Genomic DNA, 24338 nt, shown 5'->3' on the forward strand with positions numbered 1-24338 from the left:
ATACATCATGGGTCAGGACAGGGTGGTGGCAGTCACAGGCATTAGCCACAGCAACGCGTGGCAGGGCCAGCTAGTACATAATAAAAAGATTCAACATTATATGTTGCATGTACATTAATCACCAATAAATAACCTTTACTCTTTAAATGTGACTTCCATCTACCTCACTGTGGGTCCTTTCTTCCTTTTTTAACTGCTTCCTTTTCCACCTTGTAGAATCATAGAATCATAGAGTTGGAAGAGACCACAAGGGCCATCCAGTCCAACCCCCTGCCAAGCAGGAAACACCATCAAAGCATTCCTGACAGATGGCTGTCAAGCCTCTGCTTAAAGACCTCCAAAGAAGGAGACTCCACCACACTCCTTGGTAGCAAATTCCACTGCCGAACAGCTCTTACTGTCAGGAAGTTCTTCCTAATGTTTAGGTGGAATCTTCTTTCTTGTAGTTTGAATCCGTTGCTCCGTGTCCGCTTCTCTGGAGCAGCAGAAAACAACCTTTCTCCCTCCTCTATATGACATCCTTTTATATATTTGAACATGGCTATCATATCACCCCTTAACCTTCTCTTCTCCAGGCTAAACATACCCAGCTCCCTAAGCCGTTCCTCATAAGGCATCGTTTCCAGGCCTTTGACCATTTTGGTTGCCCTCCTCTGGACACGTTCCAGCTTGTCAGTATCCTTCTTGAACTGTGGTGCCCAGAACTGGACACAGTACTCCAGGTGAGGTCTGACCAGAGCAGAATACAGTGGTACTATTACTTCCCTTGATCTAGATGCTATACTCCTATTGATGCAGCCCAGACTTGCATTGGCTTTTTTAGCTGCTGCATCACACTGCTGACTCATGTCAAGTTTGTGGTCTACCAAGACTCCTAGATCCTTTTCACATGTACTGCTCTCAAGCCAGGCGTCTCCCATCCTGTATTTGTGCCTTTCATTTTTTTTGCCCAAGTGTAGTACTTTACATTTTTCCTTGTTAAAATTCATCTTGTTTGCTTTGGCCCAGTTGTCTAATCTGTTAAGGTCATTCTGAAGTGTGATCCTGTCCTCTGGGGTGTTAGCCACCCCTCCCAATTTGGTGTCATCTGCAAACTTGCTCAGGATGCCCTCAAGCCCATCATCCAAGTCATTGATAAAGATGTTGAACAAGACTGGGCCCAAGACTGTGGCACCCCACTAGTCACTACTCTCCAGGATGAGGAGGAGCCATTGATGAGCACCCTTTGGCTTCGGTCAGTCAGCCAGTTAGAAATCCACTGAATGGTAGCATTGTCTAGCCCGCATTTTACCAGCTTCTTTACAAGAATATCATGGGGCACCTTGTCAAAGGCCTTGCTGAAATCAAGATAGGCTACATCCACAGCGTTCCCTTCATCTACCAGGCTTGTAATTCTGTCAAAAAAGGAGATCAGATTAGTCTGAGATGACTTATTTTTCAGAAACCCATGCTGACTTTTAGTGATCACAGAGTTTCTTTCTAGGTGCTCACAGACTGCTTGCTTAATGATCTGCTCTAGAATCTTTCCTGGTATTGATGTCAGGCTGACTGGGCGGTAATTGTTTGGGTCCTCTCTTTTCCCCTTTTTGAAAATAGGGACAACATTTGCCCTCCTCCAGTCTGCTGGTACTTCGCCTGTTCTCCAGGAATTTTCAAAGATTATTGCCAGTGGTTCTGAAATCACCTCTGCCAGTTCTTTTAATACTCTTGGATGTAGTTCATCTGGCCCTGGAGACTTGAATACATCTAAACTAGCCAAGTAATCTTGTACTACCTCCTTACTTATTCTGGGCTGTGTTTCCCCTGCTGAATCAGCTGCTCCATATTCTTCAGGTCGGGCATTGTTTTCTTTTTTGGAGAAGACTGAGGCAAAGAAGGCATTGAGGAGTTCTGCCCTTTCTCTGTCCCCTGTTTGCATTTCACCATCTTCTCCTCTAAGTGACCCCACTGTTTCCTTGTTCTTCCTTTTGCTACGGACATACCCATAAAAGCCCTTTTTGTAATTCACCGGTATTGTAGGAAATATCTGTCTGTCATATAATTTGTGAAAATTAATAGAAGCACATCAAGAATTTTACTTGGGAACAATGTTTTTCTAAGTACACTCTGTAACACTCTCACTCTTTTTAAACTTTTTATTTGTTTGATTCCTGATTACTTCTGTCATCTTTGCAAGTTCCAATTACTCAAATAGTTTTATCTGCCATTCCTCCTTCATTGAAATTTTCTTTCCCTTCCAGTTTTTGGCAATCAACATTCTCGCAGCTGTTGTTGCATATAAAAATGCCCTCCTCTTATCACTTGGGATGTCTGTTGACAAAATGCCTAGAAGGAAAGCTTTCTGGGTTTTGTTTTGTTTTGCAAATGTTTGTTTGAACATTTTTTAAAGCTCCTCATAGATGGTATCCGAAAAGTTTTTAATTTTTTTACAGCCCCACCACATGTGGTACATTGTTAACCCTCAGCTTGTTTGCACCTCCAGCATAGATTTGAATTTGTTTTGTACATTTTTGCCAATTTGCTGGGGGTCATGTACCACCTATAAAACATCTTCATGAAATTTTCCTTTAATGTATAACAAGCAGTGAACTTTAGATCTTTATTCCATAATTTTCCCCAAGCTGCCGTCTGAATGGTGTTACCTGTCATTTAAGATGGCTATTACTGTTAATCTTTTTGTCCCTTGAAAAGACTAAATGGAAAGATTAGCAAACATTCTGGAATTAAACAACGGCACTTCAAAAGAGTATCTTGATATTCAAACCCTACTGCAAGGGACCTTGGAGTTTGTGAAATAAAAAGTGTCATTTTTTGGTGTTTTGAAATAAACTGGTGTCTACAGCTGAAAGATAAATGGATGATATAACAACAAGTTTTATTGTTCTAGCATTCTCTGGACAATGGACATGAATGATGCAGGGAAAACATTATTTTCTTCCTAAAATGGCATCATAGAGTTGGCATTTCTTTAGCTGAATCTCCTTGAAGCCAGCAGCACTGAGGAGCACATTGTACTCTGAAGGGGTTCGCTCCTTTCCTTCAGTAAGAAGCAGCATCAGCATGGATTGTAGGTGTGCTTCCAATGGCCCACTTCTGTCCTCGTTGAGAACTATTTCCACCACTAACACTCCACCACCTGTTTCAAAATATATTTCATTAAGTTAGGGAAATGAAAGATATACCATTATTTCTTTCAAGACGGCGTGTTCAAAGAGCTCAGCTTCATCTTTCCAAGCATCCTGGAATCAGAAGCTCAAGTCAAACGAAAAGTAGTTTAACCTGAGTTCCTACTGTATAAAAATGGAAGATCTATGTGGCAACCAAAACAGGCTGCAAATTATAATTCATAAAATGTTCTTCTCCCCACCGCTTTCGCTCCAGTAGTCTGCCTGAAATGTGCTCAGCATGCAGCAATTTCCATAGTCCCTGAATTTTGATAATGCAAATTGCTACAACTATTCACCTTGAATGGGCAGGGGTGGCACAAACGAAACAGGAACTTTGTTACCGTGAGAAAAACCAACAACAATAGAACCTTAACAGCACAAACTTCATTCCCTGATACAGAAGTGACATTCTAGTCAGATCTCGGTGGAAGTGCTCTTTTATAAGAGAAAGAATGCACTTATGCAGGAAATGCTAAGATTTGTAGTTCGAGCTACAGAGGGAGACATGATGCCTTTCTATGGTCTATAATGACACTCTCTCCAGAGTGGCTGGGGAAACCTAGCCAGATGGGCAGGGTATAAATAATAAAATCATCATCATCATCATCATCGTCATCGTCATCGTCATCGTCATCAACTACAAGTCCCAGATCTTCTTATTGGTACTGTATTTTCTTATCCTGAGCAGGAGCAGCCAATGGACTATAGTTGCAGACTGGAAGCAGGATGGAGCGTCAAGCACCAGAAAATAATCAGAAGCATTGAGATCTCACTGTAGGTGCCAATGTGTCTGCTAGAATTTACAGACCCAGAACAGATGAGTTAATGATTGAGTCCTCTGGACTGCTTAGAACAGGGGTAGGCAACCTCAGGCCCGTGGGCCGGATGCGGCTCAATCGCCTTCTAAATCCGGCCCACGGACGGTCCAGGAATCAGCATGTTTTTACATGAGTAGAATGTGTCCTTTTATTTAAAATGCTTCTCTGGGTTATTTTTGGGTCTGGCCTGGTGTTTTTACATGAATAGAATGTGTGCTTTTATTTAAAATGCATCTCTGGGTTATTTCTGGGGCATAGGAATTCGTTCTTTTCCCCAAAAATATAGTCCGGCCCACCACATGGTCTGAGGGAGGGTGGACCAGCCCACGGCTGAAAAAGGTTGCTGACCCCTGGCTTAGAATAACTAGCACTTGAACGTGGCTATCTGTTCCAAGGTCCAAGCCATGATTGCGCACATACACGTTTCCCAACTTTGGGCCAAACTCTACATTTATTTTTGAAAACATTTTGGTCCCACTTTTTCTGTTCACCCAGGACACTCAAAGTACCTACAAATGAAACCCCAGCCTTGCCCCAACCCAAGATGTGTTTTAAAACCTTTCTGTAGGCAATGCATACAGTGAGCTCTGGTTCACTTACAGACCCTCCAAGTGTCCCTATTTTCCAGGAACGACCCTTATTTAGAGAAGCTGTCCCGGTTTCTGATTTAATCCTGGAATGTCCCACTTTTCCTTAGGATGCCCCTATTTTCATTGGAGAAATGTTGGCGGGTATGGAGTTATCCGACCCCTGAACCATTGGAAGGCAATCCTGTATAGGGAAGGGTTTTTTTTAATGTTGAATGTTTTATTATGTTATTATATATGTTGGAAGCTGTCCAGAGTGGCTGGGGCAAGCCAGTAAGATGTGTGGGGTATATATAGTAGAACTATCCTTATGCAATGGGACGTTCCTATTTCCATTGGAGAAATCTTGGAGGGTATGCACTTATTGCCCACCACAGCTGCAATTTTGGCCAGTCCTGCCTTATAAGCACACATACCAGGCTTGCAGGCCTTGTGGAGTTTGGTTAGCAGCTGCACACAATTTTCATCATCCCAGTCATGCAGGACCCTAGCCAAAATATAGAGGTCAGCTTCTGGAATTGGGTCTTTAAAGAAATCCCCTGTAATAAAATGGGTAGATGGTAAATTAAAGCAAGTGGTTCAATTAACTAGCTGAGCTGGTTATAAAGCTGGTGCTAGCAGAATATGTCATTCTTGATTTCTAAGGCTTTTTACACACCATAACTTCAAGGCACATTCAAAGGACATTCTTCCCCTCAAAGAGTTCTGGGTGCCATAGTTTGCTAAGAGTGCTGGGAACTGTAGTTATATAAGGTCATAGAACAAACTACAACTCCCAGGACTCTTTGACTGTTAGAGTGGTAAAAGAGAGATTTAAATGTAAGGCGTGGATATGGCTAGTTATTATCTAACACAAAGGAATTAGCAGAATTCACAGCTCAAAGCACAATCACACTTGGATTTTGTTCTGAATCCATTTTACTCTCTATAGTAGGTGAATAATAAGGTATGGGATGTTTTATGTCTAACCATACCTCCTTTCCTTTCCAAAATGATCTAATGATCAGGGGTGCCAACTTTTGAGGGAACAGGAGTGCCGGCTTGGCCCCAGTGGTGGAGCTTCATGCTCCGGCACCGGGGGTGGAGAGCAGGCGGGGCGGGGCGGGGCAGGGCTGGTGCACGTGTGGCATGCATACTGGGGGTGTGGCGTGCCACCTGCAGGGGCGTGGCGCGCATTCTGGGGGCGTCTCACGCGTTCTGGGGGCAAGGACAGCTGCGATGGCACCCTACCAGGATTGCACTGCCTGGGGCGGCGCACTCCCATCGCCCCCTCTTCCTACGCGCCTGCTTGGCCCCGTGACTGTGGGTGCCCGGGGCTGCGGGTGCCATGCAGCGTGCATGGCCCTGGCACTGAAATTTGTGGGTGCCCAGCCCCTTCATGGGTCATTTTGTGGGTGCTTGGGCACCCAAGGTCCCAGGGAGTTGGCACCTACGCGAGCGAGAATGGAGGGGGCAATATCCGAACATCGCACGTGTGATGTCAAGACATTGGGAGGAGCCGGGGGGGCAGAGCCAAACATGGTGGCAGTGCAGCTTCAATGTCTGGGGGGGGGCTCCTCCTCCTCCTACCACCACGACTGGTTCTCCGCTCCTTCCTCTGGTAGAGGAGGAGAAGGAACTAGTCACTGAATCTCTGCTGTGCTTAGCCGCCTCCTCCTCCTTTGAACATGGGAGAATCCCGGCCCCCTCCCCAAAAATATGGGGGGGGAGGCAAAAGGGCTCAGCCCCTAGGACGTGGCACCCCTGGTAATGACACATCAGAACAAACCACATTTACCCCCATGGAAAGTAATCCGGTGTTCTTCTGGGGATACGAAATGCTTCTTTGCCATTTCCACTATCTTGGGTAAGTCTAAAATGGTCACCGTAGAGTTTGGATACAACGCAATGCATTCTTTAGCCAAGCCGCCGCCACTTCCTTCAAGGGAGAACAAGGAAAAACGAAAATGAAAACTTCTGTGCATCTCAAAGCTTCTTTCAAACACTCCTGTGCAAAATATCAGGGCATCACCTCAGGTAAGTGCCTCTCCAACCATTTAATGGGCAGGGACACATGACGCCACCAGGGATTTGACAGAATTGAACTTGTGCCACAGATTATTCGGGATATAAGCAGATCAAAACATGGAGCGATATTTTGTTATTTATTTATGGCATACATATCCTCCCCTCCATAACACAATATCTTGGAGTAGCATAGAATAGAACATTTCAAAATAGAAACTTAGAAAACTTAGAATCATAGAGTTGGAAGAGACCACAAGGGCCACCCAGTCCAACCCCCTGCCAAGCAGGAAACACCATCAAAGCGTTCTTGACATATGCCTGTCAAGCCTCTGCTTAAAGACCTCCAAGGAAGGAGACTCTACCACACTCCTTGGTAGCAAATTCCACTGCCGAACAGCTCTTACTGTCAGGAAGTTCTTCCTAATGGATAGGTGGAATCTTCTTTCTTGTAGTTTGAATCCAATCTTGTAGTTTGAAAGCAACCCCCCAATTTCTCCTTTGAAATCAATTGATTGGCACTACTAGGGATGTCTCACAGGGATCAGCTTCACTAGGGATTTCCCCATTGACAGCAAAGGGGAGAAGCTCAATTTTAGCAAGCAGTTTTAACGCAAACTGCTCTGTGCTAAATAGAACTACAAGATTAGGATATTGCCATGAGAAAGCAACCACAATTCATTGCATACAAGGAGGGTGGGGAAAAAAGACTGCAGGTAGAATAAGGATAGGCAGAAATGACTAGCAAGGATAACCCTCGATGTCAAGCTTGGGGAGGAGACAGAGCCAGTGTTTCTCAAACTTTGGTCTCCAGCTGTTTTTGGACTACAATTCCCATTATCCCTGACCACTGGTCTTGCTAGCTAGGGATGATGGGAGTTGTAGTCCAAAACCAGCTGAGGGCCCAAGTTTGCGAAATGCTACGTTAGAGTGAACAGATCCAAAACAGATAGAGACAGGTCAAGGAGAAGAACACTGCAAGACAAGAGGATGAACTTGACCAAAAAAATTACAGTGGTATATCGGGTTAAGAACTTAATTCATTCTGGAGGTCCGTTCTTAATCTGAAACTGTTCTTAATCTGAGGTATCACTTTAGCTAAGGGGCCTCCCGCTGCCGCCGTGCCACCGCCGCACGATTTCTGTTCTCATCCTGAAGGAAAGTTATTAACCCAAGGTACTATTTCTGGGTTAGCGGAGTCTGTAACCTGAAGCATCTGTAACCTGAAGCGTCTGTAACCCGAGGTATCACTGTACTCAACATGTCCGGACATATGAAAACAGCTGGGAGGCAAATAGAGTAATATTACCGAACGATGTTTTCAACAGGAGAGCAGAAACAATATGTTCCTTCTTGTTATCACCAATCTTTAGAATTTTTGTGGTCTTGTTTTGAATCTTTTTGCTGTTAATGACTAAACTGTACCAGAATAGGGCACACAATAGGCACCCACTTGATGTTGACAGGCAGAAAAAGAAAAACAGCTGAGGCCTTTTCAACTTGCTCCTGTCTGGAACTCACCTCCCAAATCACAAATGAGTGGGAAGTGAGAAAGATCGAAGGCGGCCATCACATCTCTGCCGCACAGATGCCACTTGGAATTCATGCTGTGCGAGAACATTTTCATCTTGTCCTCTGACCTATTGATTCAAAATGACATTGGCAGGTAAGCAGAAACAATACCCACATGCAGCCTGATTTGCAATTTAGGACTTGACTCTCAATCACACAATCACGCTCTGGGCAAACACCACAAAGCCCCAGTTACTCTGTCAACTGCTGTGCTGGAAGGAATGATTTCAGGAAATTCTTGGCCTGCAGCTATATATGACTTATTGCCACCTTTAGACTGTCATTGTTTTACAGGAGGGACTGAAGAGCGTACTGGGAGATTCAGTTTTATGGAATTAAAATAAAATAAAATGCTCCAGTGCAATAGACCCACTTTAAAAAAGAAACTGATTTTTTTGGGAAATGATGGGGAAATCAGCTGAAATGTGTGGAAGGAATGACCTGATTATCTGGAAGGTGTATGAACAGCCTGCAAGAAAATCAGGAAGGGTGCAGAAAGAATGTTCATTGTCAAACAATATCCCCACAACCAGATTAACAGGAATGCTCCTAACAACCAAAGTGCTCAATAAACGGGTCATCTGCAAGAGCCCCATGGCACCCAGTCCCGTGGTGTCTGGGTCACTGAAGTGCTCTAACCAGTTGCAATTGAAATCCAACCAGAATTGGCCCAGGATGTGCAAATCCCAGGCAAAGGCCACTGAAAACATTATTCCCAGCATTGCTGGAGAAATACTAGAAATGGGGGCAACGGGGGACGTCCAGACTGTATTCACGTTCCCAGACATGTTTCCTACCATTGCACAATTGTTCCATTTGACAAGAAACACCCATTCCCTCAAAGGTAAGAACTCCCACCTCTAAAAAAACAAACCTCCTTTTACCTATAAAGGACATCAAATACATTGTCAGATGGATTGCCAGATATTTTCCCAACTGGGCTTTTTCCTTGCCTGAAACAGAACATTTGTTTTAATTGAGTGAAAATTAGGTAGCATGATGACCAAAGTAATTTCCAGATGTTTCCCACCACCACCTGAAAACAGAATACATTGCACATACAATTACATGTATTGTTTTAAACCAGCTTGGGTTGCCAGCTGTATTTCGACTTTAGTACCCATCATCCCTGACCACTGGTCTTGCAAGAAAGGAAAGGTGGAAATTTTAGTCCAAAACCACAGGGGTGTAGCCAGGATCAAAACTCGGGCCGGGGGGGGGGAGCCATGGTCGTTCAGGGGCGGGGCCACAAAGTGGGAAAGGGATACAGGGCCAGCTGGTCTGACGACATCGTGGCGGCAGCAGCGGCCACTTTGTGCTTCTGGGGCTGGCAGCGTCGGCAGCCACCCTGCTTGGCTGGAGAGGACGGGAGGGTCGGGCAGGCGAGAGGGGGTGGCAGGGCAGGCGAGGGCGAGGCAAGGCACGGCCGCAGTCACGACGGCTCCGAGGCGTTGCTGCATATCAGCATAATATTTCAACCATGTCGTGGGTTCAAGCCCCACCTTGGGGGAAAATTCCTGCATTGCAGGGGGTTGGACTAGATGACCCTTGTGGTACCTTCCGACTACAATTCCATGATTCTATTGATATATTACCATAGTATATGCATCATTCTGCTTTCTTGAATTGTCCTAGGCATAACAGCCAACTCCTAGAGGCCTAGAGGCCTCCCCCCCCCCATTACTGGTAAATACTGTATTTGAAAGAGTCATCCCCCCCCATGTTGATGGGCTTTCTATGTGGGGGCTTTTCTGCCCCCCCCCGTATTTTATTAAGGATGGAAGAGGGAGGGAGGGAAGGAAGAAATAGAGAGAGGGATAACTCACATTTTTGGGTGCCTCTGGGTGACGCTGTGATGCTGGAACTCTGCAGCAAGAGGAAGATACCGGTACGCCTGTACAGGAGCCTTGTAAGCAGCTTTCTCTCTGCTTGATTTACAGCAGGCACGTCCAACAGGTAGATTGTGATCTACCAGTAGATCACTGGATGTCTGCAGGGCTAGCACGTTCACTTAGGCAAGCTAGGCGATGGCCTAGGGCGCTAGAATGTTGGGGGCGCTGCTCAGCCTGCCCCCCCCAACCCCCGCTGCCGCCCGCCGCCCTCCCACGGCGCGCCTGTGGTGGCTTTCTTTTGTTTTGTTTTCCCTGAGCGTATGGCGCGCCTGTGGCTTCCTTTTGTTTTCTTTCTGAGGCTGCTGGGCTGGGGGCCTGGGAGGAGGTGAGGGGCGGGCTAGGCTAGCAAGGCGACGCATTATTGGCTGGCTGGCGTGATGCTGACGCCCCTCCCTCCTAACTGGCCCGCCCCTCGCCTCCATGCTCCAGCCCTGGAAAACTTTAGCATGTGTGCCGTGCCATCGCCGAACCGGGTCCCCACCGCCACCCGGCCACCACCAGCCCTGGCGCGACTGCGCGGGGGCGCTCGTCGGCTCTCGGTGGCGGGATAATGTGCCGCCTTCGCCGCTGCGCCTGCTGGTCACCCACCCGAGAGGCCCCTAGTCGCCACTATGTGTCCCCCCCCCAGCCTCGGCGGCCGCGGCTAATAACAGCGAGAGAGGCAGCAGTGCCTCGGTGCCTCTGGAAGAGGGGGAGGGCGCCCGAGAGGAGGTGAGGCTCCGCTCCGCTCCAGCACAGGGCTTGGCTTGCACCCCGGCTCTAAGCGGGCCAGGGCACTTTGCATACACAGGTACACAATCTTTCTCTCACACCGTCGCCCTCCCTGTCCGCTGCCACACTCGGGGGTCCCTGGGAGCAGAGCAGGATGGTTCCCGTCGCCTTCCTTGCAAAACCGTAACGCCTGGGAGCGGGTGGGGTGTGGGGATGTGGGGCGGGCGGGTGTATTTCTTCTCGCCTTGGCTCATTTGACTGTTTAGGATGAACTCATTTGGAACACTGTGCCCCTTCGGTCCTGCGCTGGCAGTTGCTAACAGTTCAGAATATACACTTTGTATGTTCCCTCCAACCTTTAGGAATCTCTGGGAGCAGATTTATATATTGCCTCTTGACACACTTTTATTTTTTTCTATTTTCTATTTTTATTTATGTATTTATTTTATATTTTATTTTTTATTAATTGGGGGGGGCGCCAGAAGGTGATCTCGCCTAGGGCACAAAAAAACCTTAGCACCGGTCCTGGATGTCTGTGGTAGATGACTGCTAGATCACTGGCACCCCTAAAAAAAGCTCACCCAAAATTTTTCCACCTCCCTAAAAAAAGCTGAACTATGACCTGAAGCCCTAAACAAAAATGGGCCTCCCTCCCTCCTAAAAGAAGCTCAACAAGTTTGACCTAAACCCAAAAAACAGGGCTTCCCTTTCTTAAAAAAAACTCAACAGCTTTGACCTGAACCCCCTAAAAGGGGGTAGATCACTCCCAGTTTTTAACTCTGTGAGTAGATCAGAGTCTCTTGGGAGGTGGCCACTCCTGATTTACAGTATACAGATGCAGGAGGAGGTGCAGACTGGAACACCACTGCTTTTTATAAACATCACTGTGTCTATCAAAGCTACAGCCCTCCCTTTTTCTTATTCACTTCCTTTTAGCCTTGCAGAGCCACCTCAGTCAAATTAAATCCTCTGCACCCTCATTAAATCGCCAATAGAACTCTTAATGCGATCCCTGAATGCTCATTAACAACTCCCACTGAAGAACAATAGGGTGAAGTGGTGAGCTATCAAATCTTGCCTGAAGGGGTATTCTGCTCCATTGTCTTAACTGCTTAAGGACTGGTAGCCACTTTGCTTTATTTATTTGATGTGTTTTTGTTACAGCTGTGTTCCCGCCCCGCCCCCAGCAAGCGGAGACCGAGGTGCTCTCGCTAAAGCAAAGCCCTTTCCACTTCAGTTTTTGGAGGGGAAAAGTGCTGGTTATGGTCTGTAAAACACATTAATCTTTTGCTTCTGGGGGGGCAGCTGCCCCCCTGCCCCCCTGCCTACGCCCATGCAAAACCAGCCAGAGACCCAAGTCTGGGTAACACTATTAAACTGTAGCTCTAAAAGTCACAGGGTTTTCCTCCAAACCAGCTTGGATCATAATTGAGAAAAAGAACAACTTAGATGCATTTTAAGCTAACAATGTCTACACCAGGCATCCCCAAACTGCGGCCCTCCAGATGTTTTGGCCTACAACTCCCATGATCCCTAGCTAACAGGACCAGTGGTCGGGGAAGATGGGAATTGTAGTCCAAAACATCTGGAGGGCCGAAGTTTGGGGGTGCCTGGTCTACACAGTCTTAGCTTTATCAAAAAAAAAAATCCTTCCAGTAGCACCTTAGAGACCAACTAAGTTTGTCATGGGTATGAGCTTTCGTGGTATCTGAAGAAGTGTGCATGCACACGAAAGCTCATACCTATGACAAACTTAGTTGGTCTCTAAGGTGCTACTGGAAGGATTTTTTTTTATTTTTTGTTTTGACTACGTCAGACCAACATGGCTACCTACCTGAAATTAGCTTTATCAGTTTCCAGTTGACATCTTGACTTTCCTCATGGCAATCACCTTCCAAAGGAGTTCAGCATTTCATTGCAAAGAGCCATTTTCTACATGAGTAGACAGAGCTAGATACACACACCCTCTTACCTCACTGCATCTGTCAAGTAGTGCAAATTCCGAAATATGATTTCAGAGTAGAACATCATATGATGATACTGAGACTTTGGGCTCGATTCAGCAAGGTAGAGATTGGTAAAATCTGTGCTTCCATAAAGGGCTGGTGGAAGGGAACAAAGAAATCAATGTTTTCACACCCTTGTAGAAGGCAAGTTTTTCTCCCTAACTGTAACTGTGTGAACAAAATGTCTGAAGCAACAACTCACATACAAATAAATTATCTAAAGCCCTGAAAGTAGAAAGATGAAGCCAAGTGAACATCCCTTTCCTCTCCTACACAAACTAATAATTCTTCAGAAAAGAGCAAATCATCAAGTTCATTAGCTATAATTGTGATGACATTTATTTCCATTTCATTTCCTAATGGGTGAGCTCAAAAGCTTATTATTTAAGACTTAGATTTTAGCCAGAGAGTGCTTTGTGATTCAAGGTGCTTCCAGGAAGACCTTTAACAAACATCCTCCTGCATGCTCCTCCATCTTCTGCTATTCTAGAAGAGTCCCAGGTGAAGGGTGCTCAACATTCCTGCCTCTGATCATAACAGTGATTAAGTAATCAAGTGTCATCAGCAATGGTGTTGCCTGCCAAGTGCTGAAGCATTGAGCTACCTCTGCATTTTGTGCTCTAACTTCCTTCAGAAATGTCTGGTTTTCCTTTTTTTTAAAGTCTGGGGGCCCTGCTGGCATGTGTACCCCCTGTGCACCACTTTCATGAGCTCTCCTGGGAAAGACTCCATCTAAAACCCTGAAGTGCCACTGCCGGTCAGAGTTGAGACAATACTGAGCTAGATAGACCAATGGTAGCTTCCCACGTCTCTCGGTTCTTAGGTGTCTCCCTTATTTAGATGGCAATGTGCATGACTTCATTTGCTTCCAGTTATGGTAGACCTGCTCCATTTGGGCATCTGTCCTGAATTTGTGTCCTGATGGCACCATTGTGCACTTTAGCAGATAAGATGGCTGAAAACAGTCGTCTTCAGCTACAAGGGAGTCAGAATTTTGAAACAACTCGAGTTGCTTCCTCCTTCCAATGTGGTTACCTTGGCCGGCTGTCCTCTCCGCTCGCAGGAGCTTTAAGCCCACACAGGCATTCAACAGCCTCTCCATCCCAGTGAAGCTGGTGCCCAGGCGTTCAGCAATAGTTGTAGATGTCATGAGTTTGCCTGATTCCAAAAGCAGGTCAAATACTCCCAACTCAGCAGCAGTAAACATAATCTGGAAATAAATGGGGGGGGGGTTTACAAAAGCGAATCCAGGTCATTTACAACAAAGATAAGGAACATGTGGCCATCTACATAGAGTTGGTTAACCCATGGACCTCTGGAAGCTGTTGGGTTCCCCATCAGCCACAGTCTGTATGTAGTCCAATATCTAGAGGGTGTTTGGGTGAAGCCCAATTTGTGGTAGCCATAGGCTGCAATGTGTTTTATCTAGCCCAGGGGTCCCTAAATCCGGCCTGCGGACAGTCCAGGGAATCAGCATGTTTTTAGATGAGTAGAATGTGTCCTTTTATTTAAAATGCATCTCTGGGTTATTTGTGGGACTGCCTGGTGTTTTTAAATGAGTAGAATGTGTCCTTTTATTTAAAATGCATCTCTGGGTTATTTGTGGGGCCTGCCTGGTGTTTTTACATGAGTAGAATGTGTCCTTTTATTTAAAATGCATCTCTGGGTTATTTGTGGGACTGCCTGGTGTTTTTACATGAGTAGAATGTGTCCTTTTATTTAAAATGCATCTCTGGGTTATTTGTGGGGCCTGCCTGGTGTTTTTACATGAGTAGAATGTGTCTTTTTATTTAAAATGCATCTCTGGGTTATTTGTGGGGCATAGGAATTCATTCATTTTTCCGCCTCCAAAATATAGTCTGGCCCCCTACAAGGTCTGAGGGACAGTGGACCGACCCCCTGCTGAAAAAGTTTGCTGACACCTGATCTGGCCTCTCCAAGTCTCATGCATTCCAACATGCATTCCTATTTCTATTTCCCATGTTCAAATCATGCAATAAGAGCAGGAAAATATGTATATATTAATTGCTTCAGTGCTTTGTATACTGGAAGCAGATAATTAACATTGCATCCTTTAAACTGCGATTAAATGGCATTGCAGAAAAAACAAAAATATTGAAATGTGGAATGGAGTTGACCAGGCAGTTGCCCCTCAACTAAATCAAGTGAAATAAAATAAAATAAAATACTTAGCTAACTAAGGTTCTTCTCCCCCCCCCTAACATTAAGCCTGCCTCCCCCCAACATAACTATGCCCATGGAAAAACAGTCTTTTCAAACGTTCCCTCAGATAGTATTACTTAGTTGGAATGCACATTTAATGAAACCTTTAAAAAATGTATTAAATTTTGCTATAATGAACGTGTTCTATCCACACCAACGTTTTCTCAGGGTGCTTCCAGGTGACGTGTTCATTGAACATCCATTCCAATTGTTTTCAGAGAGATTAGGTGGTAGTATGTCAAATAAAATGTTATCACTTTACTTATTGCAAAAAGTCCATCCTTGGGGGGGGGGAGTGGGATTGTTGTGCAAAACCTCCCAATGAGTCAGCTGTAATTGTGTAACCTGCATTTGCTGGTATTTTACTTGAACCCCACCCCAAAATAGTAATAGTCTGGAAGTGCCTTCACTTTATGTTACCAGAAAGAGAAACATCAAAACTGGGCCAAGTTTCAAAACGGGAAGCAAACATGTTCAGAAAAGACAGGAATTTTAATTACACCACATATCCATACATATGTAGAAAATCCTTGAAAGTTTCATTATTCATAGACGTTACCCGCAGATCATACCTTTGAGACTAGGCATCCATACTTGTATTGAAGCAGGGGCCTATTAGATTCAATATCTTCTGTAGAGTCCATTGGTCTTCAATGCTCTTGTCAGACCCACAGAAGTCTTCCTCTGCTGTTTAGACCACTCAGTGCCACACCAAGGCTTGCAATATTGCTGTGCTGTATTCGCTGAACGTATCAACAGATCCTTAGCTGGAATCAAAGCAGACTCTTTGGTTACTTGATTAGCTTCCTTGGCTGGATCATAAATACCAAAATTTATTTTATGTGGAACTGAATTTGTTTCTTTATTTAGTTATTTTTATACCACCCTTGAATCATATTTCCAGGGTGGTTTACAAAAGAAAAGAGTAGCACAACAGAAATGTTAACACAAACGCTACACCCACATATTGACAACATATGCCCTCGCTAACGCTAAAATATATGCTTGCACCAGCCTCCAGGGAGTACAAAAAATATTATGCTTCCCACAGAGCGATGCCTCTATGATGCTTAAGATATTGGCATTATTATTACTATTTAAAGAAACATAACACTTCTGTTGAGCAGCAAACATTTATAAGTACATGGATGGTATTCCCAGGGGCAGGGAGAAGGGGGAACACAATAAAAATCACCCCTCTTAACAGTATCAAAACTAATATATTTAAAAAGCAGCATATTTCGGTGCATGCATATTGCAACATATATGCAAGCTAAATGAAACAGCTCAGTTAATAACCTCCCATAAACTTTGGTCTGCAACAGGTAAGTCAGCCTTCACCTACCTGGAGACTACAACTTGCATTAGCTCCAGTCACCATTGCTGCAATGATTGGGGTTGATGGGAGTTAGAGTCCAAAATACCTGGAGGGCACTAGGTTAGCAAAGACTGCCTGTAAATTGCATGCAATATGCTAGCAAGGGATTACCTTTCCTCTGTGCCCTTTAATTTCTTCCCATTGCATTTCCATACTACCATTTTGCTGCTTTGCTACTATCACTATCCCATTTTACCTGTGTTGGGACTCCAGTGAAGAAGTGGCAAAGCCTACATACATCGCGGAGAGCAAGGCTTATAACCTCTACACAGAGCAAAGTTCAATTACATATCTAAACTCTTCATCTTCACGTGAGAGCAAGTGGCCTTCCTTTCTGCTTTCCTTTTGATAATTTGACAGCAAGGGATTTTCTTTTGTTTGAAATCCTTTTCGCAAACTGTTTTATTGCTTGTTCTTAAACCCCTTCTCCATCCCCAAGCAATCCATTATTTTGCAATAAGCAAAATACCCTCTCATTATGATGGCTCTGTGTGTGTACAGTACTCGATTGTGGGAGCTGGCCCTACTATATGCAAGCCCATTTTGACGCTATTGAAAGGAGAAGCAGTTAGCAAATTTATTATTATTATTATTATTATTATTATTATTATTATTATTATTTATACCCCGCCCATCTGGCTGGGTTTACCCCGCCACTCTGGGCGACTTCCAACAAATACCAAAATACATTAAAATATCACAGATTAAAAACTTCCCTAAACAGGGCTGCCTTTAGATGTTTTCTAAATGTCAGGTAGTTGTTTATCTCCTTGACCTCCGATGAAAGGGCGTTCCACAGGGTGGGCACCACTACTGAGAAGGCCCTCTGCCTGGTTCCCTGTAGCTTTGCTTCTCGCAGTGAGGGAACCGCCAGAAGGCCCTTGGCGCTGGATCTCAGTGTCTCTCTGGATCTCAGGGCTGAACAATGGGGGTGGAGACGCTCCTTCAGGTATATAGGACTAAGGCCGTTTAGGGCTTTAAAGGTCAGCACCAACACTTTGAATTGTGCTCGGAAATGTACTGGGAGCCAATCTTAGGACCGGTGTTATGTGGTCTCGCCAGCCGCTCCCAGTCACCAGTCTAGCTGCCGCATTCTGGATTAATTGCAGTTTCCCGGTCACCTTCAAAGGTAGCCCCATGTTTAATTTAATTATTATTCATAGTGGTTTTAACTGCTAAGGAGAGGAAGTCTTTGGCTTCTGATGCCAAAATAGTTTGGATAGTCTGGGGTAGCATCACCTTAACTGGGGTGAAGGGAGACACACCATTTGCTGCTTCAGGCATTGAAATGTCTTGTCTGGTCCTGCACGTTATTCTTGCCATGGAGACTTCAGAAACACCCCCTGGTGAAAAAATCCTACGTGAGCTAGTCTTAATATGGAAAGTGGATTGCCATTAGTGATACAGTTGGAAGGGGAATGAAACCTGTCCTGTTACCTAGACATTCAAGGGCGTAGCCAGGATTTTGTTGGTGGGGCAGGACTTTTTTGGGGGGGGCAGGGCAGAACCAACATAATTGGTCAGTTAGTTAAGTATTTCTTTTGTTTTACTTTATTGGGAGGGAGCTGCCCCCCTCTGCCCCCCCTTGGCTATGCCCATGTAGACATTGTAATTCTAGGTCGCATTTATGCAAAAGTAAGAGAAAATCCAGAATTTTTATTTTATTTTTTATTAGATATGTATGTATGTATGGCACAGCAGTGGGTTGCCACGGCACTTCAGCATTCGGCACATATCCATATGTTGCATTCTTCAATCCCTGTTCAGAAAATTCTCCTCCAAAATGCCAACATATATACTCAGAATGCAATTGAACTGTATGCCTCCCGAGGTGGAAAGCAAATTACAATGGCAACTGGTGATCCTGTCTGAAAGCAGTAGCCCAGCCCTCTGCAGAGCCTAGTATGATTCCTTAATTCCCATAGTGTATTTCCATAACTGAAGTAACAAAATCCACCTTCCTCTCAAGTAATTGTACTGAGGAGACATGAAACCTGGCCCTATGCACATAACCACCCAACCCTATACATATACCGTACCTTTAGAAGTAAGCCCCAAGGAATTCAACCCAGCTCACTCCCAGGTAAGTGCTAATATTGGATTGCAGTGCTTTTTTCTGGGGGTACACATACTTACTTCTAAACATTTTGTGAATCTTTGTACTTTTGTCCATTTACTGTATTTATTTCCCCCGATTTTAACTATAAAATGGTGGTTTGCTTGAGTCAAAATTAAAGTACCCCTAAACATTTTTTGGGGGGGGGGAGCACTGAGTATACCATGGGATCAGGCTGTTATTTATCCCCCAGTGGGATTTAGTTCTGAGTACCTCTGCATCGGATCAACCAATAAGTTTATTCAAGTTGGCACCCCTGCCTCCATTAGATTTTAACTTTTTGGTTCCACAACTCCGGGGATTAGAAGGTACTCAGGCATCATTATAGAGTAACCCTACCCAACTCACAATAATATTTTCCCAAGGGACAGGCCCCATAACGCAACCCTATACAAGCCCACTCAGAAGTCAGTCCTATTGAGCTCAGTGGAATTTACTACCCCACAAACGGCGGCTGCTTTATTTATGAGCCACACAGCGGGTGGGAGCGAACGCAGCTGCCACTTCGGGTGAATGCTGCGGCAACAGACGCGAACAGAAGCGGCAGCCGCCCGCCCCCGCCAGCTCGAGCGGACCAATCAGCCCGCGCAGCGGTCGATGGAAGGTTGCAACGCGCGGCTGCCGTCCAATCAGCGAGCGGCGCGGCTTTCCAAAGGTGGGCGCGGGCGGGGCTTAGCCCCTAAGCGAACTGGCGCGCCGTCTAGAGCCCGGCTTCTAAAATAAACAGCGAAGGAACCAGCAGCGCGCGCGGAGCCGTCGACGGGGCAGCTCGGGACGCCTGTGTGCGCAGCGGGATGGCCGAGCATTTCCCCGGCAGCTGTAGTAACATATACCAGCCCATTACTCAGTGGTAGGTGTCCTCAGCACCACCACGACCTCGTTTCCTGGAGGTGGAGGCGTCTCTTTATAAGCAGTCCTGCCTGCTGCTTTTCTACGCAAGCCCCGCGAGCTGCGAGTGCTGAAGGGAAAGTCGAGCTGCTGGGCTCTCGGGATGGGACTGGGGTGGGCGGACAGAAAGCGAGCGAGCTGATGGATGACGTGACAGGAGGAGGAAATCGGTGAATAAGTTTGTCCCTCACCCAGTGCCGGATTTACATATAAACTAAACAAGCTACAGCTTAGGGCCCCACTTCCTTGGGGGCTCCAAAAAGATTTAAAGAAATAACAAACTGGACGTACATTTCCAAAATATAAGATAAATAAAATAAAACCTACATACAGCAACAGTGTTTTGTGTTGTGTAGGCTCCTATAATGGAAGTAATGGGCCCCGCCTGCTAGCCTGCTCCCAGCCTAAAACATCTCTGGTTTGCTCATTTCTATATATATAGGGTGGACCCAGGTGGCGCTGTGGGTGCGGCAGCGGGCGCGGAGGGAAGCCCGCTTTGGCTTGGCGGCGGCGGGAAGAAGGGGAGGAATTCCTCCCCTTTTTCCCGCCGCCGCCAAGCCAGTCCCGGAGCCGAATTGCGGCGCGGCGGGGTTTTTCGCCGTTTGCCTCCCCCTCGGGGGAAGGCAAACGGCGAAAAGCCCCCGCTGCGGACTGGCTTGGCGGTGGCGGGAAGACCCGCCACCGCCAAGCCAGTCCCGGAGCCGAATTGCGGCGCGGCGGGGTTTTTCGCCGTTTGCCTCCCCCAGGGGAAGGCAAACGGCGAAAAGCCCCCGCTGCGGACTGGCTTGGCGGTGGCGGGAAGACCCGCCACCGCCAAGCCAGTCCGCAGCGGGGGCTTTTCCCCCCCTGGGGGAGGCAAGCGGCGAGGTTTTTCGCCGTTTGCCTCCCCCAGGGGGGGAAAAGCCCCCGCTGCGGACTGGCTTGGCGGTGGCGGGAAGACCCGCCACCGCCAAGCCAGTCCCAGAGCCGAATTGCGGCGCGGCGGGGTTTTTCGCCGTTTGCCTCCCCCTCAGGGGAAGGCAAACGGCGAAAAGCCCCCGCTGCGGACTGGCTTGGCGGTGGCGGGAAGACCCGCCACCGCCAAGCCAGTCCCGGCAGGCCGCTTCCTCTAGCGCCCGTTTTTAAACGGGCTAAAATCCACTAGTTTCTATATATATAGGGTGGACCCAGGTGGCGCTGTGGGTTAAACCACAGAGCCTAAGGCCTGCCAATCAGAAGGTCGGTGGTTCGAATCCCTGCAACGGGGTGAGCTCCCGTTGCCCGGTCCCAGCTCCTGCCCACCTAGCAGTTCAAATGCATGTCAAAGTCCAAGTAGATAAATAGGGACCGCTCCGGCGGGAAGGTAGACGGCGTTTCCGTGCACTGCTCTGGTTCGCCAGAAGCAGCTTTGTCATGCTGGCCACATGACCTGGAAGCTGTCTGCGGACAAACGCCGGCTCCCTCGGCCTATAGAGCGAGATGAGCGCCGCAACCCCAGAGTTGGCCACGACTGGACCTGATGGTCAGGGGGTCCTTTACCTTTACCTTTACCTATATATAGGGTGCCTACATTCTGCATGGACTGGTTGCATGCATAAATTACCACATCGCATATATTCAACACAAGAAACAGCAATAATTTGTTGTTGACAGGACAGCTGGACATATAAAGGGCCATGTTACCTTCAGTAGCTTAGGGCCTCATCAAACCTAAATCCAACCCTGCCCCCACCCCACCAAAACAATAAGTTTCAAGAGACTTTGTGCAGTGCAGTATTACAGCTGCCTCCAGACCATTGTATTGTGCAGCTCAGAATTTGCATGCTTTGATGAGGGTTAGCATCTCTCCAAGGTGCTGGGCAATAGTCTCTCTCCCAGCCCAACCTTGAGATGCTGTGCTCTGCCAATGAGCTTGTGACCCTTCCTTCACAATTAATACATTTGCAAACATGGATTTCATCACAGTGTTTCCTGAAGGGGCATTCCGCTGCATTATTTTTTTAAAAAAAAAAACCTCTAACATGATTTGCCATGCGGTTCAGTGTTGCCACCAGCTTCGGAAGTGGAAAATAATTGTGCTATTTGTTTCGGTTGTTGAGTAGATAGCCCTCAAATGGCATCCTTCAAACCTGCTTTTAATGACACAAATGCATAGCATGGGTGTCATTGTGTAATACCTTTGAATTGGGCATAAACTGAGAGCAAAAGTATGTCTGAGGAAGCCAGCTTGTTAAACCAAAGTAGGTTTTGGTCTGGTCAGTGTCTGAATGGAGGATGCCACAAGTTCCATGATGAGGAAAAGGTGGGCTATATATATAATCACTTATTAAAGAGTGTGTGTGTGTGTGTGTGTGTGTGTGTGTGTGTGTGTGTGTGTTGTATCAGGTTTGGTTAGTCTTAATTGTGTGCAGATTAAATAATAAAATACAAAAGCATTAAAATAGCTGCAGAATATAACCAAAGTGAAACCAACAACTATGAGATATGGAGACACTGTATTCAAGCAATTAACAATTTTCTGGAATTCATAATATCCAATTTTATGGAATTCAATTTTGTTTCACAAAACTCTTTGTAAACCCAGAAATTCTAGGTTATAATTTCATTTTACCTACTGTGAACCTTCTGTCCTTCAAAGTAAACATGGCAACCTACACCTTCAGAACATAAATAGGCATAACTTTTGTTTCCTCTTGGTTCTTTTCCCATTTCCAAGGATAGCAGACAATTTCTTTGTATGTGAAGGATGCAGTGTGCCACGTTGTCTGCTGTATGACATGTATGTGGAGAACTGCAGACAGGAGGCCCAGACTCAAGTAAATCCAGCTACATTTGGAAAGGTATACACAGTGTGCTTCTGCTGCTATGTTAAAATGTTGTTGGTTTCGGATGGCACTCTACCAGTTTCTGCTCCACTAGAAGCTGTGGGCTCTGGGAGCTGATTTTAGTAGAACTACATTCATTTCTTATAGAGATGCAGTGGTGTTAAATTTGTACATACTTATCAAACAAGTCTTCCCCTTCTGTTCAGTAATCACTTGGTATTGTATATTGTGTTGAGACTTGTGCAGGACACTCCTATTCATAATTGCTCAATACAGCTCGTTTCAATGGGAGTTAACTCCCTATTAAATCTACATACAAGGGAACCTTAGGTTCTAATTAGACCCAGTGGGAGATTCAGTATGGTGGTTTAAATACTGTATGTGTTCCACTCACAACTGCTGTGAGACATACACAGTGTGTACTTGAGTAAACATTTCGTAGTTCTGGATATAAACTTTCAAGTGAAAAACGGCATGAGGCTGCTGTCCTAAAACACATTCCTGGGAGGGCTTAATGTGGCTTATTTCTGAGTAGATGATGTTTACTGAGGAATGCACTGTAAAACATGTAAAATATTCTAGATACAGTAGATTGACAGAATGTGGGGAAAATACTAGCTATTCAGTTCAGGAAATACCAGGTGAGTGCATCACCTGGTGATAACTAGAAAATGGGTTAGAAATGTTCTGAGATGATATTGGAAGCACACAAATATTTTACCAGTGTGACTAACTCAAAAAAACCTGTTCTTTTTCTGTGCATTTCTTTTAAGCTTGTTCGGTTAGTGTTCCCCGACTTAGGAACCAGAAGACTGGGCACAAGGGGAAGTGCAAGGTACATTATCATTTAATTTGTATTAATTTAAGATTTAGAGGCTATTAGAAAAGTCTGTAGTCAGCTGCTTATTTGTGCAATTAAGAGTTAATGGGTACTGTAATATGGCAGGTGAACTTTCATGCAAAACCATCTGTAAACAGTGAAATACATTCACAGAGAAATCTTCAACTCCTTCCCTCTTCTGTATCTATTTCCTTTAAATGTTCTGTGGGTGTTACATCATTTCCCCTTTCAATCCCCAAGTCTCTCTCTGCCCAGTTTATTGTACTCTTTTCTTCAGTCTCTTCGCATCTAAGATCCCTATCTCTGTTCTTCGCTTCCCCAGCTGTTCTCATAGTCCTTAACCTCCTGGCATCTTTTCCTTTCTGAAAACAGCACACCTGTTCTCTTCCCCTCCAGGCAATGTGTGTGCATTCACACTAAATTCAATTTTTACTTTCCTTATAGTAACTGCAGTTTGTTAATATTCTGCCGGTGGCAGTTGACCGCTGAATGGTGCTAATGTTCATAAATATTCTAAGATGGAACAGAAGGATCAGTCACTGCTTGTGGTTTTTAACCCACCCACCCCTCATGTGACATTAGTCTATAGACAGAATTAAATTTACCACTAATCTGGCAAATCTTGAAATAGTGGGGCAGAGCTTCACATTGGAAAACATGGTGATCTTTAGAGCAGTTTCCATATGATTCTCGGAGAGAAACCATTTGTTTTAAGCCAAATTGCAGCATATAAAAATCTGGCCTGTAGCTTAGTGCTTCTCAAGCATTTTGAAGTGGGACCCATCTTTAACTTTACTTTCCCTCCCTCTTCAAAACACATTGAAGAATATCTCATCAGTAGTCAACACTGCACAAGTTTATATTTTATATCCATTTTTAATGGACGGCATAGGTATATAGCCAATGTAGTGTCTTTCAGTTGCTGTTGGTTAAAACTCCTATTATCACTGACCATTGGACATGCTTCCTGGGGCTGTTTTGTTTATTTATTTCCGCTTGTTATTTGCTTCCTTTGAGACATCACAAAGTCATTTAATACTGGAAACATCAACAGTGAAAACATATATAAAACATTTGACACAGTTCTGTATATAAAAACACTTGCAAATCCAAGACAGATGGGAACAAAACTTCCCCTTAAAAGGCTTGTTGAAAGAGGAAGGCATCAAAACGACAATACAGTGGGTGGGAGGGTGGCTGTTTGGTACAAAACCGAAGAATAGATTACAACACTCTAGAAGCCCAGTTACACCACTCTAGAAGCCCTCCTGATGAGATGGTATCTGCAGTTGGTGTTCTCCTGCAGAGCACAGTGATCAGTTGGGTTACAT

The 24338-nt window shown here is 45.4% G+C and overlaps 2 protein-coding genes across 4 annotated transcripts in view; one reads left to right on the forward strand and one right to left on the reverse strand.

The window, feature by feature from the left end:
• Positions 1-2856: 2856 nt before the first annotated feature.
• Positions 2857-10332, reverse strand: LOC118085695 (acetylserotonin O-methyltransferase-like). Of its 3 annotated transcripts, XM_060273419.1 has the most exons (6): positions 9975-10332; positions 9033-9101; positions 8098-8216; positions 6350-6490; positions 4989-5111; positions 2857-3136 (listed from the first exon to the last, which is right to left on the reverse strand). In XM_060273419.1, coding segments are annotated over exons 1-6 (663 nt in total). In that variant the 5' UTR covers positions 9977-10332; the 3' UTR covers positions 2857-2927. The 3 variants fall into 3 exon arrangements, with proteins under 3 accessions (XP_060129402.1, XP_060129403.1, XP_060129401.1); XM_060273420.1 differs by lacking the exon at positions 9033-9101; XM_060273418.1 differs by lacking the exon at positions 9975-10332 and having other exon boundaries at positions 9033-9732.
• Positions 10333-10590: 258 nt separating this feature from the next.
• Positions 10591-24338, forward strand: part of RFX8 (regulatory factor X8) — a 38104-nt gene continuing 24356 nt past the window's right edge. Inside the window, exons 1-3 of the mRNA XM_060273459.1 lie at positions 10591-10751; positions 22058-22181; positions 22940-23001. Coding sequence (XP_060129442.1) covers positions 10591-10751; positions 22058-22181; positions 22940-23001 — 347 coding nt within the window. The remainder of the gene's footprint in view (positions 10752-22057; positions 22182-22939; positions 23002-24338) is intronic.

Source organism: Zootoca vivipara, chromosome 4 (genome assembly GCF_963506605.1).
Source record: "Zootoca vivipara chromosome 4, rZooViv1.1, whole genome shotgun sequence".
Lineage (NCBI taxonomy): Eukaryota > Metazoa > Chordata > Lepidosauria > Squamata > Lacertidae > Zootoca > Zootoca vivipara.